Raw genomic sequence first — 18,581 nt, 5'->3', positions numbered from 1 at the left:
TGAGATTCAAGAGCTATCCCTTGAGGTACAAAACAAGAAATTCAAAGAGATGGAGTTGACTACTGCTCTTAAGGAAGCGCAGTTTAGTTCTCAGCAAAAGTCTCAAGAGCTTCTGCAGTGTAAGGCTGAGTTGAAAGTGGTTGAAGCTTCTCGAGACAGTACAATAGCGATGAAGGAACAGCTTGAGAAACAAATAGATGAGCTTCAAATCTCTAATGCGAAATTAAATCTCAACTTCACTGAGCTCACAGTAAAGGCAACTAAGATGGAAGAGGTAATTAACGATCAAGTTACACTGATGACTTCTGCCCAAACGGAGCTTGATATACATATGAAGACGATAGTCGCATTGGAAAGTGCCAATAGAGATAGCAATGACAAAGTTGAGGAGTTAAAATTTCAGATTCAAGAACAGTCTCAAAGGCATGAAGAAGAATCAAAGACGTTGTGTGCTGCATGTGACAAACTTGGTAGTCAAGTCCAAGAATTGGAGGCGCATATTGAAAGGGTTGAAATCAAGAGATGCAACAGTATACATCTTAAGGAGGATACTATCAAAGGCTTGAGGGAACGGTTGGTTGAGTCTGAGCGTCGCCATGGTCAGCTCACACTTGATATAAGAGACCTTCGACAGAGATTAAGTGATCGAACCTCTGATGCTACACAATTAGATAAGAAATTGTCCAATATGAGAACTCTCCTACGTGATACTCGTGAGCTGAATGGGATATTGCGAGCAGAAACTTTGAGGAACAGTGTTCTGAAACATGAGCTCAAGCGATCCATCACAGAATTGTCTAAAGCTATATTCAAGGATTTTGATGGTATAATTGACAGTGGTTCATTGACAACTATACGTGATAGTTTACAGTCGATCCAATTTCACACAGATGTGAACGACGATGACCGAGACCAAATTGAGAAGCTCAATGAAGCTGTTTTGTTTATACAGGAAGCTGTTCATTTGATTGTAAATGAAAGTCGTCTGGTTTCAAGACGAATGAGCGTCCAGAGCAGGGATTCTATCTCTGCGTCCAACGTGAACGAGCTCCAAAGAATAGTAGATGTTCAAAAGGGGAAAATCAAACGATTAGAAACCAAAGTGATGAACTATGAATCAGTTTTGAAAAAACTGTCAAGAGGCATGGTTGACGAAAATACTGGTCCTACTCCCTTTTCTTCCACCCAAGCTTCAGAAATTCTTTCACAACCATCCTGTGGACCAAGATCCGATTACTCAGATGGAGGGAAAGTTACACTACGTCGGTCCAGTAAAGAAGACATACAAAAGCTGTTATTTCAAATGGCTAACCGGAATTGAAGCTATAAATCATAATTATTATACCTGTTATTTTCTTTCTCTTTGTTGCCTCTTTGACCGTATTCAGTAGCAGTTAGACTTCTCTTTCAGCAAAACTTTGAATTAAGCCAACTTCGGATTCTTCATACTCCTTTAGAATAACACTACCATCCACAATTGAGGTGTTTGCTTGGATGAATTGCTTTCTTGGGAGTCTTGCTCTCAACACAGCATCTCTCAGTTTTGCGAGCTCTGGCGTAACTGTGGATCTGTTAATGAAATACTCTGAACCCTTTTCAACATCACCAGAGGCTTTATATATGTGCAAGTGTCTGAGATAATCCTTGATAGCTTCATGACCAACGGATGGAATCTTGTCCTTGTGAACCTTCACATACAAGTCGCTGAAGTCTGGCTCAGTGTAAACCAGCTCTGCTAATCCTGATTCGAGGAAAGTTTTCATGATGGAGAATCTGGCTTGCATGTGAGGTTGGCCCCATTTGGATGAAGATGGATCCCAAAACTCCAAAGCCAATAATCCTGCACGAGACATTTGTAAGAATCCAGCGTAAATGATGCTGTCCTGGTCTTGTTGTGATTCGAAACCAAAGATCTTGAGCAGATCTCTGTTTGAAATCAGATACATGGCGATTACCTCAGCACGGCATTCTTCATAGGCTCCAGCCAAAGAGCCAAACTTGGATCCCCAAGTTTCACCCTTCTTGTAGTAAGTTGTAACTGGTTTACCGTCGAGTCCAATAGGTGGATTTTCGTGGTCATAGTTGAACGTGCCATCGTGAAGTTCACTCAACAATTTACCAGAGCCATGTCCAAGCAGTTCATGTATACCAACTTGAACTTCGAACGAGTCATTACGGTACTTGTTGAACAACTCATGCTCAGATTCTTGGATAAACGTGATTGGTTCCTTCCCAGATTTCGCATTGAGAATGTTACCAAGAGAGACGTTTTTGAACCCAACTGTGAGCCTAATGTCATCATAGTTTGGAATGTTAATACCTGCTGGGATACCAGAGCCAGCAAAAGTCAACACTTCGAGAGAGGTGAAGTCTGGAGGCGTGAACTTGTCCTTCTCAAAATCCTTTGACCATGGTAACAACTGGATAAAATCACCAGCGGATTCAACCAGTGCTTGAAACTTCTTGGTACGCTCCTTATTTTGAATTGACACCAGAGTCTCCCACTCTCCTGCAACACCACCAGGCTCTCTATATGTTTCGATAAACCCAACGTTGGTCTCAACAACCGGGGAGAGATCCTTGACCCAGTACTTTTGAGACTCTTTATGGGCCTCGATGGAACCGGTTTCGAAGGACTCGACGTAAGCCTCAATCATCTTGGTTTCGATATCGTTTGCAACGTAATCCTTGGCCTTTTCCAATTCGGCAGCGATTTGAGCCATTTCACGGGAGTGATCTCCAAATTTAATTGTGAGTTTATAACCTTCAGCATCAATCTGGGGAGGGTATGTCTTATCGCTTGACTTTAAAGACGAGGCAACGAGGATGTCATAATCAGTCTCGGAATTCTTTCTGATTCTCAAGTTCTCAAAGTAGACCTTGCGTTCGCCCAGAATCTTCTTGATAGTGTCGATGTTCTCCTTGGAGACGTCGCCAAAGTAATAACCTGAAACATGGCCTTCAGAAGGGAAGCCTAGCAGAGCAGACTTCTTATCGATGGAGAACAGAGGTTCCTTGAGCTTTTCGAACAATTCCAATGATGCACCGGAGTCCTTGATGATCTGTTCAAACTCCTCTGTGGAGATACGTGGGATGAACTTCTTATCACCAAAGGACGTATAGTTACCCAAGTTTGCGAGGAATTGCGACGCATACTCCAAATAACCTCTCTTCGACGCCTCAGCGATCTTGGAGTAGTCGCCGTTGAGAGACTTATGAACATCCAAGATGAGGTCAAAGATGCCTTCAGACTCGTGCGACACCTGTCTCAAAACAACCCTTGTGCCCCAATGGCCAGCCTTCGAGAAGTGATGGGCATAGAACTTCTCCTTTTCAGTCAATTGGTCGAAGAAAGTCTTCGCAGTGAGTGACACGATTGGTGCCTTTGTATCGGCGTAGAAGTTTGATTTCTCAACGGCTGGTGATGACGAAGCCATGGCTCTAGTTAGTTGTATAGACTTGACCAGTATTTGTCTATGAGCTGTCAGTCGACTTAGCATGAAATGGTGATTCCCGGGAAACAGAGACGATGTGCTAACCTTCCACAGTTGATCACACACAGACACAAACGCTTATATACACACGGTATGGTTGCAATGCCAATTCCAACGCTGAGATGAAGAAGAGTGAGTGCTATGGTGATTAAACTGGAGAGAGACGCCCGTAGGCTCGCGTGCGCCACACACATGGCAGTGGCCAATTCCGGGGGTGAATGGGCCGGAACTGATGCTTTCCCGGCTCGCTCCGTCGGTCTTGAAAATCACCATGGTAACGGATTAACTCTATGCGTGCCGCAGCAGGGAACTGACCCCCCCCCCAAAACTGCACCGATGCTACTCAGAGATCAAGGCCAGGTCCGTCGCGTTTACTCAGCTGCCACCAGTGACTCCACCACGCTGTAACAACACATCAACCACTTCTGATGCCGTTTTGCATCCAAACCACTGTGTTGTGGCCTGCAATTGTGCTGAGACAGCGTTGAGAAGCAGCAGCAGCATCAGCAGCAGCATCAGCGGCAGAAAGAACCCCCCCCCCCCAGCGCAAGCGAACAAGCCCACGGAGAAAACACAGAGGAAGAACGGGCGGATTTAAAAATTTCAATTTTAGGTGTTGCAACCCCTTATCAAAGCAACAAACAAAGCAAACGACTCAAATACCAAAAGGGCGGTTAGGTATATCCACAGCGCTCTACTTTTCTTTGTTTTACGGAAATACGTCGTGTCGAAACTGTTAGCTTAAGCGTGAAGAGCTCTTAGCGGTACAAGTAATGGTTTCTTTCAAGAACTTATGCCTCAGCGCATTGGCTCTCCAATGTGTGGCTTCGTCTTCGTTGTTTGCTCGTGATGAGCAGAACCCACTCAAGTCCACGATCTTACCCGGTGAGGAGCCTGTTCCAGGCGACTCACCGGTGGCTATCTGTGATGCTTCGCAGAAGCAGCTCTTGACGATCGACTTGGTTGATATTGTTCCTAATCCTCCAGCACGTGGTGCGAACCTCACTGTGGCCGCAGTTGGTCACCTCCACGAACTGGTTGAGGAAGGTGCGTACGTTGATGTTGACGTGAGATACGGGTACATCAAGCTCATCTCACAGACCTATGACCTGTGTGACGAGGTTGGTGAAGTGGATCTGAAGTGTCCTTTGAAGCCAGGCGAGTACAAACTCTCAAAGACTGTGGAGATTCCGAACGAAGTTCCTCCAGGAAAGTACGTGGTGTACGCTAGAGCTTTCACCAAAGATGACAAGTATCTCGCATGCATCACTGCCACAGTTGTCTTTGACGTGGACTCCTGGAAGATCTTGGGGATAGGCCGTGATTAGAGACGTCACTCCCAGCACCCCATTAATGTGTTAATCTCTTTTTTTATATACAACTCATGTTATCACTATTAATGTTATAGTTATTTGCAATCATCACGCTATATTCATATGTAATCTCATAACTTTTGCTGTGTGTGCTTTTATGACGCTGTAAATTATCTAGCAGGCGATGGTTTAAGGTGTAAATTAGTTCATTCATGAGTTTCCACCGCTCAATAACCCTGTGGAGTCTGTACCAGGTTCAACTTCACTGGCACCGTGGAGTTGAGATGATGATTGTTGTTGGTTGTGCAATTCGTGGTCGTTTATGCTGTTATATTCCACTGAGTGGATTACTCCGTACGTCTCGTTATTCTCCAGATTGTATTTGATAATGTGATATCTCTTCAGAATCTTCCGCAATTGCCATTTTAGTGGAATAAATGGTAGGTAACCATTTCTCTCTTGGAAAAGCTTGATCTTTAACATGGCAATAACAAATGCCCAGTACGCCCAATAACTCAGTATTGAACCGTAAGTCGCAGTGTTTTGCCAGCCGACAAGGGCATTCAAAAGCATCCATCCACCGTCATTGACACCACTACAGCAGTTCACATGCCAAATTGTGTTCGCAATGTCATACGATCCCGGCCCATTGCCAACTTCTGTCATATCCTGACCGTTACACCGTTGCACGTACTGTTCCAACTCAAAGAACCAGACACCACGGGACATCAACCCCGCAGAAACGATGTACAAGAAACAGGTCGAGCCTATCAAGAAGATCTGTAGTTTCATCTTATTCCCACCTTTGTAAAGTGACACACCGATTAAAGAACCTATGGTGAATGCCAAAATGATGGAAAGAGGTAATGAAGATACAGGCTCAGATGCCGACACTCCGCTAATCACAAAGATCGCCTCCAACCCTTCTCTGAGCAAAGTCACAAGAGGCAACACCATCAATGAGTACTTCTCAGCGTACTTCTTAAACCAGCCTCTGATGCCGCGCTTGTGCTGTGGCCCTTCAACGATGTCTTCCTCATCAACGCCTGTTGGATCAGTCGCAAACTGCTTCGCCATATCTTTACTCAACTTGGCTTGCCATTTCTTTTGCATCGAGTTCATTCTCAAGAGCGAGAGGCCCATCACAGAGATAATGAAACTGGAGAGCACGCTGAAGACCGCTTCCCAAACCCTCTCGTACGTCGTCCAATAGTTTGTACCGATCAGATAAAACAACGCAATGAACACAGCGCCTATCGCCAAGCAAATCGCCAACCCTATGAACGCACCGAGCCAGACCTGTAGTTGTAGAGATCTGTATACCGCCTTGTCGATGTGAACACGGTTCTCTTCCGCCCTGTGCTCATTCGTCGTGAAGTTTTGCTTGAGGAAGGAGAGCAAGATGGAAATGACAATCGCAGACTCGAACGTCTCACGTAGAAGCACAAAGAACACCTTGAAGCTGATCAACGAGGTTAGATTCATCGCTTGTTCGAGAACGTAACCGTCACCACGCTGGACAATGGACTAAACCAAAACAAGTCGTGTTTGTTGTTTTTGGTTGAAAATTTGATGGGAAGGGCTCGATGTATCACCATGTTGTTTTTCCAAAGCGGATCAACACCGCCAATCACACACTGACAAAAGACATACACCGGGGATTGGAAGTGGCGGACTTCAGCAGGGTCCTGATAGAGGCACACGATACTGTGGGCAGAACTCCTACGGGTTCACGGTGCTGAATGCGTGCTTCCATGGTTTGGTGCTGCGCGTGCTGCCGCCATATGACGAGTCCTGTTCTACGCTAATGGTGAGGTAATGAGTGTGAGGTATAGGTATATAAATAGCGTGTATATGTATGTCTCCATTTTAAACAATTCTGATGAACTGCTTGCCGTTATAAGCGTTCTCAACCACTCCCTTGAGCAGCTCCAAGATCTGGTCGTCAGAGAACTCGTCCAGCTTCCAGGTGTGTTCGTTCACGTCCAGCTCTTTCAACTGCCCGGACTGGTAGAGCTTGACGAGCTCCTCCGTGGTTTCAATCTTTGACTGTGGGTCCTTCTTGGTGTTCTCTGTGACCCAGTAGCCCTTACATGTCAGGTTCTTGAAGATGAACAGCGATGTTGGGATGCTCACTGGCTTCTTGGACATACCACCGTAAGTGAACATCGTTGCGTTTGGAGCCAGCTTTCTCGCAATGTTGGAAGACGAGACACCGCCTACGGAGTTCAGCGCTATCTTGATCTTGCCACCAGTGAGCTTCTTAATCTCTGCGCCCACTGCACGGTCACCATTCTCGGTCTCAGAGATGACCTTTGTAGCGCCTTGGGCCTCCAGCTTGGCCTTGACTTGGTCAAAGTCGCTACGGTCTCTAATGACACTGAGCACGTTAATGCCCTTAGATTTGGCAATCTGAGCCACCATTTGGGAAACACCAGACGTACCAGCGTTCTGAATCAACCAATCACCCTTCTCCAGCCCGTAGTTGGAAACGAGTTGGTAAGCGGTGGCGGGGTTCACGGAGATGGTTGCACCAGCAACTACGGACAGCGATTTTGGCAACTTCACCAAATCCTTCTCCTGGGCAACGTTGTGGGACGTCCAAGTACCAAAGTTGGAGAACAATGGGATGACATGGTCTCCAACAGAGAGCTCCTTGACGTTTGGACCAACTTGCACAATCTCAAAGAGACCTTCGTTGCCGGCAATCGCAGCAGGCTCCTCAGTGCCGTACTTTGTGGTCTTCTCCGGCTTAGATGGATAGACACCTTCCAGCTGGTTGATATCAGACGGGTTGATTGGGAACCCCAAAGACTTCAGCACAACGGAGTCGCCCTCGGCATCTGGGATGGTGAAAGTGTGAACTCTGATCACATCCTGGGGAACACCGTGAGACGAGTAGATGATCGACTTGGCAGTGGTGATGGATCTGGTGGACATTGTCAGTCTTTCCAGTCCTCTAGTGCAACGCAGCAATTGGGGAGAAGCAAACATGGTGTGATAAAAGAAGCGGGATACTAATCCAAATCAAAGCACAATGCGAAAGGGAAACCAGAACAGGTGGAGAGGGGAGGGAGGTTACCTTCTGTATGGGCAATTCCTACTATCTGTTGCCTTTTAACGGGAGACTCTTCTCTTAGCAAGAGACAATTGGTCCTACAGGGAACGGTTCAGGCCACGCGGGCCTGCCACGCCCAACGGATTCTCCGTGTGGGGCAAAATGATTAAATCCGCCTGAAAGGAACAGCTAGAGGGAACGCATTTTGGCTGAGACGATGGGTTCGTAGTGGGCGTAATCGCTCCTTCACCCCCTCCAACCGAGGCCTTCTAACCAGAACGGTGGTCTTCAGCTTAACGGGATCATTCTCTCCAGCCCATCGTTCACAGACGCTGTTGGCAGACGCTGTTGACAGATTAGCGTGGTGTTCTACAAAGCGAGCGTGGAAGCCCGTATCCGGTCGGTTTAAGCACACTGTCGAACCGCTCGGTGCCCGCTCCGCGTCGCTCTGCCCCCGGATTTCGCAATTTCGCAAGAGAGAGTATGGCGCACCTCGGAATTGCGCCCTTTCGGGCGACTTCCGACCTGTGTTCCAAAACCAAAACAAACAGCCAACTTCACCTTCAAAATCAAAACAAAGCAATAACGTCACGGTTGAGGGCGGATCATACGTACAATTCCATCGTGCACATGCTCACATCATCTACGAACAGCAGCGCGCTTGGTGGTGCTCGTCTCGGTACACAGGCGCTGGCGCTGGCGCCAGCGGTGGCCTGTGCAAATGACAAGGAGCCCATGTGGAGTGTAGTTGATGGACAGGCTCACGGTGAAACTGGCGGCAGCGCTTTGCACGGTCGGGACGCCGTAGACATATCAAAGAGCAGAAAGCTGTTGAAGAAGACGTCCCAGTCACAGCTGACGCCAAGGAAGCGAGCTCTTGCTCGAAAGGCTAGCCAGAGCACGTTGTTGGAGCCAAGTGCGAGGGACTCTCCCGCGTTGTCAACAAAGGGCTCTGTGGAGGAGATGAAAGGCTGTATTGATGAGGACAAGTCCGTGTTGTTTGAGTATACAAATGCTGAGATCTTTACGTTTGAAGAAATGCCGGATACAAACAACCAATCGCATGGTCGGTTGCTAGGGCATGGGAGGTTTGAACTGTTCCAGCTCCATCAAAAGGCGGTGAGTTATCTCCAATGCGGGTCTGTTGTTTACCCAATCCTGCCAAAGCTGAAAATACTCAAGATCTCCAAGAATCAGTTCATCCTGCCGCTGGCGAACCCGGAGCGATATTGGAGAATAGTGCTGCACACAGCAAATGACTCGATAATCAACGATCTGGAGTCATCGTTGAAAAGCATATGCCAATTTAGAAACCTGTTCCTTCAGTCAGTGGCCCCACCAACACCGCCGACGATAGCACCGCTGTCGAGGACTGTACTCTGTGAATCGTCTCCGATAAGGAGAAACGTCTCGATGGGGTCGATGGCATCGATCAGCACCGCAGTGGCATGCTTCAACTTGGAATCTGAATCAGGGTCAAAGGCGTATGTTGATGATAACGTATTCTTGCAAGACTGCACTTCACCTTTGAAAAAAACCAAATCAAATGCATCTTCATTGGAACTGGCTCTGGATAGCTTCTTTGAAGAGCACGAACAAGAAGTTACAAACTATTACACCCCTGATGCCTCTGTTCAAAGAGACTCTTCACCGAACATCTTGTTGGCATCTAGTCTGAGAACGCGAAACCACGGCTCGTTCAGCAGGTCTTCGAGATCAATGTCACTATATCAGTCTGAATCGTCATGGATGGATCCGTCGGACGATTATGAAGCTTCTACTCCAAGGACAGAAAAGTACATAAAGTTGAATCTCAACCCTATGGCCAAAGAACGTACGAGGGATAACCGCATCGTGACGGATCCAATATTCAGGAACTCGAGCAAGAACAACAAGAAAAACCCTGCGCATAGATATTCATCTTACGACGTTTACAACATGCTGGGAGGATCCTCAATGGAAGAAAACTCAGACTCATCATTCAGAGGGTTTCTGAAATCATTCTTCTAGCATTGGCCTGTTCAACGGGTGCTAGAAGAATACGAACACTATAATGAAGCAACATGCATAATGACCGACATTTTTCAAGATGTCTACGACATCCAATACAACTCATACTATATTACAAGAGTATGGATTGTGTTCTTTTTTTTCAAAAACAACATAATTTGTCTAATTTGGCACTAAATTTTGTAATTATGATACGTATTCACAAGAAAATGAGTAGGAAACTCCATGAAGATCATCAAATCGTTACTCTAAAACAACATTGGTTAATGACATCGCCATCAATATCGTCATGAACAAACTGATTAGATCTGTGGAGCACCTGGAACTGGGTTACCGTTGGCATCGATCAGGCCTTGTTGCATCAAGGCGAGCTGTTCAGATCCAGCAGTTTCGAAGGTCAAACCGACACCAATCTTCGAGGCGTACTTGGATTGATCAATTTCACCACAGAAGAGAACAGAGACTGTTGGAAGGATTCTTCTCTCGAGGAAAGCAGCAACCTTACCAGTGGAGTCGACTTGGCCTCTAAAGACGGATTGACGGAACTCGTACTTAGCACCAATGGTGGTGACACCTTCAAAGTTCACCTTGAATGATGGTTGACCACCGAGAAGGGCACCACCGGCAACTGGGACAATCTGGGAAGACAATTGGGTTTCGATACCAGCCTCAACGTTCTCTGCAACTTTTCTCCAGAAGGAGGCGACAAGGGCACCTTGGGCTTGGAGCTGAGCACTAGCAATCCAGTTTCCAGCGTTGTAACGGGTGTAGTAAGAAACTGCAGCGTCAGCTGGCATGGATGGTTGTGCGGAATAAACGGTCTCCAAACCAACAGCCAATTTTGGAGTGATAGATTGCAAGATGGAACCAACAGCAACACCGGTGAAGTTTCCGTCATCGAGGAAAGATGGGTTCAAAGCCTTCAAGTTCAGTGAGTAATCAGAACCTTGGAAATCTTGTTCAAGTTGGAGCATGGTTGGTTGGCCTCTGACAATCTGCAGAGTAGCCTTCGAGACGTTGAACTTGTCCCAGCCGTAGTTCAATCTACCAGAGAGGGAGAAGTCGTTGTCAATGTTACCCTGGGCAAAGAAAGTATCGGTTGCGTACAATGCAGAGAAGGCATATGGAGGGATGGATTGCGATCCGATGGAGAAAGTGTGGGAGGTTTGGAAAGCCGGGTTCATGGAGAAGGCCTTGTTCAGGTCAGCTCTGAGACCTGTGAAGAAGTACTGGTTGAGGAAGACGTCTCTGGTGACCTCCTTGCTCAAGTTCTCCATGGTACCTGGGTTGGTCAGGTTGAGTGTGCGACGATGCTCTGCAATGTTCTCATAGGCGTTGTTCAAGAAGGAGAAAAGTGGGTTGGAAGACCAAAGACCAGTTGGCTTTGGCTTCTCGGATGTGACACCTGGGATCTCAACGAGATCAATTGGCAAAGGCTGTGACATTGCTGTACTATAAGATATGACGAAAACGGCTCTCCTCAACACACCTTCTCCGTCCATTTTTCACTTTTTTGCTTGTTGGAAATTTTCTTTCGTCGGAGGCGAGGAGAGGCGGTACGCGCACTACTGATGTCCGGGTGTTGAGCTTTGCTACTATTGGGCACTATAAGCTGTTATCATACTGTTGGTGTAATTGGGCATTGTAGTCCTTGGTTCCGAAGGCCTGTTGGGCTCATGAATCCTTCATTTCAACGTCTTCGTATGTCGCTTTGGCGTCGTGTGGTGGTACGATGTCGAAGGGGATTTCCGTTTTCATCTGCTGTGGTCCTTCTTCCTTGGAGAGAGGCAGCCTCTGGCTCACGGTGTCTTTAAACCGTTGTAGGATGTTACTCTTTGATTCGATGTTCTTCTTGAGTCTCAGCACCCTCTGCTCTCTCTCTTCAGGGGTCTCTGCCAGCCCGTGCATGGTTCGTAGGATATCCTTTGCCCTCGAGATGCGTACTTTGATTGGACCAGCCTGTGCATTCTGTGTTAGTAGCTTGGGCAGTGACTTGACCATCACACACTTACCGCATTTTCAACATCCTGTGGCCGTAGAGCATCGCTGTTGGCGGCCTCTACTATGTCCATCACCAGTGGAATCAGCTCTGTTCCTTTCAGCTCTTCAAGTGCTCTCTCCGTGTTGAGCCATATCTTCTCCTCTTCTGTCTGCTGTTGCTGTTGATGCTGTAGATTTAGAGGAGTCCTCAACGGGGTCGCCGTTGTGACGAGTGGTGAAGTAAACTGAGGACTGGTATTACGAGGAGTAGCCATATCAACGTTGTATAGACATGTAAATGAACTTTCAGTAGGACGAAAGCGTCTCTAAACCCATAACTTTTCGTTGAAGTGGAAATGGATTAAACACCCGGACATCACGATAATATCTATATATAGGCCATACAGCCCGTGATATATGAATAGGGTACAATTCTGTTATAATGTTCAAGGTCAATTATACGTTCTATATATGGAAATGTATCTAAAACTTACCTCTGAGGATTGATTCGATCATGGCCTTTGCAGTGAGGTAAACGGTTCTGTACAAGGTGTAGACATCCAATGTTGAGAAGAACGCATCGGCAAAACCAAACGGTAGCATCGCAGGAATCCAGCCTTGGGCCAATTCCAACGCATATGCTCCTGATGGCATCATGTATTGCTTTTGGAATCCCTTTTGCAAATGGTGGGTCTCACCAGGCTTGTAGATCTCTGGGAACACAGCGTTGGGCAAGCCGGCTCTTTGTTCACCAACAAGGATTGTGAAGTAGTCGTCTGCGAAATGAACACCAGTATGGCCCTCTGTACCGGTAGCGGTACCAAAGAAGATCAGATACTCGGAAATGGAGGCATGAAGGATAAACATGTTTCCCATGGCACCACCGGCGTTGTTGAAGACCCAGTCATCAGAGTTCAACGCGTTGATGTTGTCTCCATATTTGGCCTTCAGCTCCTGCGCGAGATCTTGCATGATCTCAGTGGTGTTGTTATCCGGGTGTCTTGCCAACACTTCGTTGGAGATCTCGTTCAGAGTGACTGGGTCGAAGATGAAGTTCGATGGTAACCAGGTGTCGAACAGCTTGTCCAAAACACCATAGATCGTCAACACCAGGGGCAGTACCCAGAACGCAGTCTTCATTTTTGTCGTGTTTACAGAGCAACGATGTGGATGTTCGACGTGATGAAGGAAGGCAAAGATCACAAGTTTCCCACTTCGCTTGTTCATGGCCTTTCAGTGTTGACATTTCGAAATAACTGCGCAGCTTATACGACGGTGCCATACGACGCAAACGGTAGACGACACACATTTTGGTGTTATTGTTAGGGGACACATAGAGACATATAAAGCACATTTTGCTGCCAAACAGTAGAACAATACAACCAATGAGGCACAAGCTCTCTTAATTCAATTACGATTGATTGCAATTGGCTGTTCTAAAGTGTCTGGCTTGGTTCACCGTCTCGTGCTGTCTATATTTCAGCGATTTCCGCCTCCCTTATCGAAGGACCAAACGATTATTTGTCAACATGGAAAGCAGACAATGGTGAAACGTCAGCGTTGCCCTGGCAACTCGGATCATTTATCTTTCGCGTTGCGATTCGGATCTCCCGAAACTTCGTATGCTCTCAGGTTGTTTTCTACAAACAGGACTCTCTGTAACAGCAATCACACTGCAAGACAGAAGCAGATAGGGGAACGAACACTGTGCTGATTCTCTGTGCGTGGAATATGGTGCTAAAGTCTCGAAACAAGGAGCCGTCGGTGGAAACGGACGCTGTTAAGGAGACCTCTCATGAGGATGATACTCCGAAGGAAACGCAGGAACACCACAAGTCGCATCACAAGAAGAAGAGGGCTAAGCACGATGATGAGTCTCAGTCTTATGCCTCCAAGAGGTTGGTGTTTATGTTCGGTGCTGTGATTGGTGTTTTGCTCGCAGCCTATCTCGGAGCTCACCGTCACAAGGATTTCGATAAGCTGTTTGACCTCCAGGACTATGTTGATGATTGGCGTGGCTTCCTCCCTGAGAACATCCGCAGCGTGTTATCAGACTTCGACTTTGCCACACCCAGTCAACAGGATCTCACAGAGAACTTCTCTGTGGGAAAGGCTATGAAAAAGGACTACGGTTTGACCTCAAAATTCCCCGTTGTGATGGTGCCAGGTGTCATCTCAACTGGTCTGGAGTCTTGGGGAACAGCAGGCGTTGAAGGTTGTCCTTCTCAGCCACATTTCCGTAAGAGACTATGGGGATCGATGTATATGATCCGTACGATGTTCCTGGACAAGGTGTGTTGGCTAAAGCACATCATGTTGGACCCAATAACTGGGTTGGATCCAGAAGGCATCACGGTTAGAGCCGCTCAGGGATTCGAAGCGGCAGACTTCTTCATAACAGGCTACTGGATTTGGGGTAAGATCATCCAAAACCTCGCTGCAATCGGATATGACCCGAACATGATGATCACTGCTGCTTATGATTGGAGATTGGCCTATATGGATTTAGAGAGACGTGATACATACTTTTCCACTATGAAGGCACAAATCGAGCTCCAAAAGAAAGTCAGCAATCAGAAAACGATCTTGATTGGACACTCAATGGGAGCACAGGTGGCGTATTACTTTATGAAATGGGTTGAAGCTGAAGGTGAATATTTTGGTAACGGTGGTCCAAATTGGATCAACGATAATATTGCTGCCTTTGTTGATATTTCGGGTTCAGCTCTTGGAGCTCCTAAGGCAGTGCCTGCACTGTTGTCAGGTGAGATGAAAGATACCGTCCAGCTCAATGCATTGGCGGTTTACGGTTTGGAGAAGTTCTTCTCCAGAAGAGAAAGAGTTGATATGCTTCGTACATTTGGTGGCATTCCAAGCATGTTCCCAAAGGGTGGTGACTTAATCTGGGGTACCTTAGAGGACGGCTCTGCTGACGATGAATTGTCGCCAAACAAGAATGAGACATTTGCTGATTTCATCAGATTTGATGAAGCTGTTGGGACATTCTCCTCTAGAAACCTCACCATGGCTGACAGTTTGGACTATTTGTTGGACATGTCCCCAACCTGGTTCCAAGATCGGGTCCGTGAGCAGTATTCTTTTGGTTTTGCAACCACTCCTGCAGAGCTGCAAGCCAACAACCAGAAGTTCTCTACGTGGTCCAACCCACTGGAGGCACCATTACCTAACGCACCGGATATGAAGATCTACTGCTTCTATGGTGTTGGAAACCCTACAGAGAGGGCGTACATGTACCAGGAGGAGCAGAATAAGACCCTTGCTAAGCTCAACATCACCATAAAGGCGCCAAACAACGAGAAATCGCCCGTCTTCTTCACCGATGGCGATGGAACGCTGCCGCTGTTGACGCACTCCATGTGTCATAAGTGGAAGACCTCGAGATACTACAACCCTGGCGGCTCGCCTGTTAAGGTTGTTGAGATCAAGCACGAGCCTGATAGATTCGACATTCGCGGCGGTGCTAAAACCGCAGAGCACGTTGATATTCTCGGGTCTGCCGAGCTGAACGAACTGATCTTGAAAGTTGCCAGTGGTCGTGATGATCTGATAGAGGAGAGACAAATCACAAACCTGTCCAGATGGGTTTCCGAGATGGACTTTGCGCTGTGAGTGCGGTGTCCACCAGCAGGTGCGAAAGAGGTTTACAATACCTGTGTAACAATACGTAATATCGATTCACAACACTTAGAAAAGCGTCTAACCGTTCGCTTGTGTGGTTGTATGCGCACAGATTCGCACTGTAAAGCCTGTTGCCGTTTCCTTTGTTTACGTTTTCGTTGATGTTTATGTTTACGTTTTTGCCCCATATCCCGATTTCAGAGCAAACCCTCCCACCGCGACGCAAATGTGCGTCGTTATTCGAGGCAAAGTGTAAACAACGATGGGCGGCACCGTTACCGCCTCAACGCCTCGGCCCAAACCTTAAATTTCCCTTCACGCTCCTCCGCCATCTGAAAATCAACAGCGAGAACCCTACAAGCGAGTCGTACTGTCGATCCCTGGTTGGTGTGTCCTATTGTTACCAGCAGTTGAGTAAAGGCGCCTGTGGTGGGACAGAGCGCTTTGTGGGAGGGCGGCAACCGGTTCCCACGGTGGAAGGAGCGCTGTGGCAACTCAGCTTTACACAGCACCGTTAGGCTAAACGACGTTACGCGAACAGCACTAAATTAGATGACCGGAATGGGGTTGTCACCTTAAAAAAGAACAACAATAAACACAACAAGAGAGGTTTGTTTTGCTCTGTGTGTGTGTTTTGTTTTCGCACAAGGTCGTCATTTCTCCGACATGCAAAGCCGTTACCACGACGATTACCATACAACTCTGCAGGAAACCAGGAAAACAATCTGGCGAAAAACGCGCATCGGTCGCGACGCGACTGTGTTCGAATTCGGGAAAAGGTAAACACGACGTGAATTTTTGTCGTGGCGACGAGTCACCACTGTAGACGTCCGCATATATTCAATCATCTCTTTTTCTCCTGCTTTATATATTGTTTCCATTCTTTCTCCTGCTTTCCTTGTTGTTGTTGTTCTTGTTCTTCACCGTGCACACGTTCAGAACTCAGGCCAGGCACAGAGCATTCCTATTGATACGATGACGACAATGACGACGACAACGACGACAGCGACGAGAATCCCTCTTCAGCCTATAGAGCAAAACACCCTGCAAAGAAATATGAAGGCGAGTGACATCGCCTTCATCATCAACAAAGCATCGGCACAAACATCTGTGCCAACGTGCAAAGCCAACAACAACAACAACATACCAGCAGGCCAGGTCTTGAAGCCTACAGACACGTCCTCCTGTGCCAGAAAGCTCAAGTACAGGCTGAGACTCGCATACTATAAACTTCGCACGAACCAGGTGAACGTCCCATTGACTGAGATCATCATGGGCCAGCAGGAAAAGCACGTTACCCCTTCGTTGACCCGCCATATCTCTCTTTTGGCTGCATCTACACCACTATCACAGAAGAAGAAACGAGTTGCATTTACCAAATCACGCTCAATGTACGAGACCTTAAGCCCTGTTGTTGAAGCACCATCTTATTCACAATCAGCCCTACCAGTTAAAGATACATTCAATCATAACACCAACAGACAAACAGTGACGCCCGTAAAGCGTTCTCGTGATGATAACGGGGATTTGATCATGTCATCTCCGACTAAAAAGCTATGCTCCTCTACTCCAGGATCATACGGTGCTGCTAAGTCTTTGTTACAACTATCACTTATCAGCACAAACTGAGCATTGCGCTTCTGTAAGGGAGTGCTATATAATGTATGTATGCGAGTGTCAGACAGAAAAACAGGCACTACAACCTAATGATAAAGACTCAATACGCCTTTAAATATTGAAATCGTGTACTTCCGTAATTAGCTGGCAAATGTAATGTCATCAACTATTTTCTCCAACATCGCACAGGAGGTCATGATATGATCCTGCCATTGCTGTAAAGCATTATCGTGGCCAAAATAAATTGTATGGTTAATATCATCGACGCTTGCCTTCATGCGATTGTCACGGATCATTTCTGTGATGATTGATTCGACAGAACTCTGTTCCAACCCAACCATTTCAGAGAACGTGCTCAGACGTAAGTTAGCATAGATCTTACTAGCTGAAACCAAGTTATTTTCAACTACTGCACGAGCCAACTCCCTCTGCCAATACGAATCAGAGAGCGTTTGGTCGTTATGTTCAACGATGTAACCCAGCACCTGAGTGTACTCCTCGGCATATATCAGCCTCTCATTGGACATCTTTTCAAACATTGAGGCCAACGGGGTATTCATGACATTCGACAGAATGTGGCTGCTTTTCCTGATCTCCTTGAACAAGTTTCTGGTGAAGGGACTCGAGGGGGCTAGCAGTGCGTACGTAACTAATGGTCCATCACGCGTTTCATCGTTCAACGATAGCAGACGAGAAGCAGCTTCTAGCCATTTCCCAACATGAATCATAACACGCACTGCGGTCTTATGGGCCTCTGAACGTAGCTCTGAAGCGGATTCTGGTAAAGACGATAACGACTGTGAAATCCTCGTCAGATGGGCTTCCGCATTCTCATAATCATCAATCTGTAAACAGTCCTTTGCTATCCTGGTATTCAGCTGAACGCGGAATATGGTGAACGACTCTTCGTCGTCGAAATCCTGCGCCAGCACATCGGCCTGTAACAAGTGTAAGAGGTCAACAGCCTGTCCAAACATCTGCCATGACTCGTACAAGGAGCTCAAATTTAGCACAACTTCCGTCAGCGCCGCGCTGACAAGCGCCGTTGGAGGCGTGAACAAGTCCACAAGTTGCTCATACACTTGCTGTCTTGCCTTTGGCTCTAGCTCATCCTCAACGTAGGAAACGTATCTCAGCAGAATCTTCTTCACAGGCAGTGTTGGTTGTTTTGTGACCGCTGTGATCAACGACGCCAGCTGCGATGACCCCACGGCTTCGGCAGTTAACAGCGATAATATGTCATCCTCCTTGGTTGGTGAGTCGCTGTTGGCAATTGACACCACAGAAAGCAAAGCCTTCGACATGGTTTCCTGTTGCTGTGTTGTTATTCCTTTCCCACTATCACGCTCTCTCTCGCTACTGTGCTTGTCAGCTTGTTCTACCAGGGTTTCGTGTATGTTTCCCGTACCGGACTCGGGACTATTGCTGTTTTCGGATATTTTGTGGCAAGAGAGGGGGCGCGGATGTTCC

General features: G+C 47.0%; 10 protein-coding genes across 10 annotated transcripts; 4 read left to right on the top strand and 6 right to left on the bottom strand.

The window, feature by feature from the left end:
- Positions 1 to 1,394: 1,394 nt before the first annotated feature.
- CYBJADRAFT_132017 (dipeptidyl-peptidase III) lies at positions 1,395 to 3,437 on the bottom strand (the record flags this gene model as incomplete). The annotated part of the gene is made up of 1 exon (XM_020213030.1): positions 1,395 to 3,437. One exon carries the CDS (start codon positions 3,435 to 3,437, stop codon positions 1,395 to 1,397), a length of 2,043 nt encoding a protein of 680 aa, XP_020068201.1.
- Positions 3,438 to 4,267: 830 nt separating this feature from the next.
- Positions 4,268 to 4,822, top strand: NPC2 (sterol transporter; the record flags this gene model as incomplete). The annotated part of the gene is made up of 1 exon (XM_020213026.1): positions 4,268 to 4,822. The coding sequence occupies one exon, from the start codon at positions 4,268 to 4,270 to the stop codon at positions 4,820 to 4,822; it is 555 nt and encodes a 184-aa protein (XP_020068200.1).
- Positions 4,823 to 4,891: 69 nt separating this feature from the next.
- Positions 4,892 to 6,735, bottom strand: CYBJADRAFT_169577 (FTR1 family protein). Its single transcript, XM_020215846.1, has one exon. The coding sequence runs from the start codon at positions 6,290 to 6,292 to the stop codon at positions 5,018 to 5,020; it is 1,275 nt and encodes a 424-aa protein (XP_020068199.1). The 5' UTR covers positions 6,293 to 6,735; the 3' UTR covers positions 4,892 to 5,017.
- ETR1 (enoyl-[acyl-carrier-protein] reductase) lies at positions 6,677 to 7,747 on the bottom strand (the record flags this gene model as incomplete). Its single annotated transcript, XM_020213036.1, has 1 exon — positions 6,677 to 7,747. The coding sequence occupies one exon, from the start codon at positions 7,745 to 7,747 to the stop codon at positions 6,677 to 6,679; it is 1,071 nt and encodes a 356-aa protein (XP_020068198.1).
- Positions 7,748 to 8,495: 748 nt separating this feature from the next.
- Positions 8,496 to 9,875, top strand: CYBJADRAFT_175296 (uncharacterized protein; the record flags this gene model as incomplete). The annotated part of the gene is made up of 1 exon (XM_020216679.1): positions 8,496 to 9,875. One exon carries the CDS (start codon positions 8,496 to 8,498, stop codon positions 9,873 to 9,875), a length of 1,380 nt encoding a protein of 459 aa, XP_020068197.1.
- Positions 9,876 to 10,177: 302 nt separating this feature from the next.
- On the bottom strand, positions 10,178 to 11,320 carry TOM40 (TOM complex pore protein TOM40; the record flags this gene model as incomplete). The annotated part of the gene is made up of 1 exon (XM_020213029.1): positions 10,178 to 11,320. The coding sequence occupies one exon, from the start codon at positions 11,318 to 11,320 to the stop codon at positions 10,178 to 10,180; it is 1,143 nt and encodes a 380-aa protein (XP_020068196.1).
- A 143-nt stretch (positions 11,321 to 11,463) lies between these two features.
- ERG2 (C-8 sterol isomerase ERG2) lies at positions 11,464 to 12,995 on the bottom strand (the record flags this gene model as incomplete). Its single annotated transcript, XM_020216984.1, has 4 exons — positions 11,464 to 11,834; positions 11,888 to 12,181; positions 12,261 to 12,289; positions 12,350 to 12,995. The coding sequence occupies 4 exons, from the start codon at positions 12,993 to 12,995 to the stop codon at positions 11,550 to 11,552; spliced, it is 1,254 nt and encodes a 417-aa protein (XP_020068195.1). The 3' UTR covers positions 11,464 to 11,549.
- A 516-nt stretch (positions 12,996 to 13,511) lies between these two features.
- On the top strand, positions 13,512 to 15,611 carry LRO1 (phospholipid:diacylglycerol acyltransferase). Its single transcript, XM_020215845.1, has one exon. The coding sequence runs from the start codon at positions 13,587 to 13,589 to the stop codon at positions 15,483 to 15,485; it is 1,899 nt and encodes a 632-aa protein (XP_020068194.1). The 5' UTR covers positions 13,512 to 13,586; the 3' UTR covers positions 15,486 to 15,611.
- Positions 15,612 to 16,412: 801 nt separating this feature from the next.
- On the top strand, positions 16,413 to 17,221 carry NRM1 (Nrm1p). Its single transcript, XM_020215844.1, has one exon. It carries the CDS (start codon positions 16,479 to 16,481, stop codon positions 17,121 to 17,123), a length of 645 nt encoding a protein of 214 aa, XP_020068193.1. The 5' UTR covers positions 16,413 to 16,478; the 3' UTR covers positions 17,124 to 17,221.
- On the bottom strand, positions 16,781 to 18,441 carry CYBJADRAFT_169573 (PCI domain-containing protein). Its single transcript, XM_020215843.1, has one exon. It carries the CDS (start codon positions 18,413 to 18,415, stop codon positions 17,252 to 17,254), a length of 1,164 nt encoding a protein of 387 aa, XP_020068192.1. The 5' UTR covers positions 18,416 to 18,441; the 3' UTR covers positions 16,781 to 17,251.
- Positions 18,442 to 18,581: the final 140 nt, after the last annotated feature.

This window comes from Cyberlindnera jadinii, assembly GCF_001661405.1.
Source record: "Cyberlindnera jadinii NRRL Y-1542 unplaced genomic scaffold CYBJAscaffold_19, whole genome shotgun sequence".
NCBI classification, from domain to species: Eukaryota; Fungi; Ascomycota; class Saccharomycetes; order Phaffomycetales; family Wickerhamomycetaceae; genus Williopsis; species Williopsis jadinii.
The sequence above is the reverse complement of the archived record's forward strand: the minus strand, read 5'-3'. Positions and strand labels throughout refer to the sequence as shown.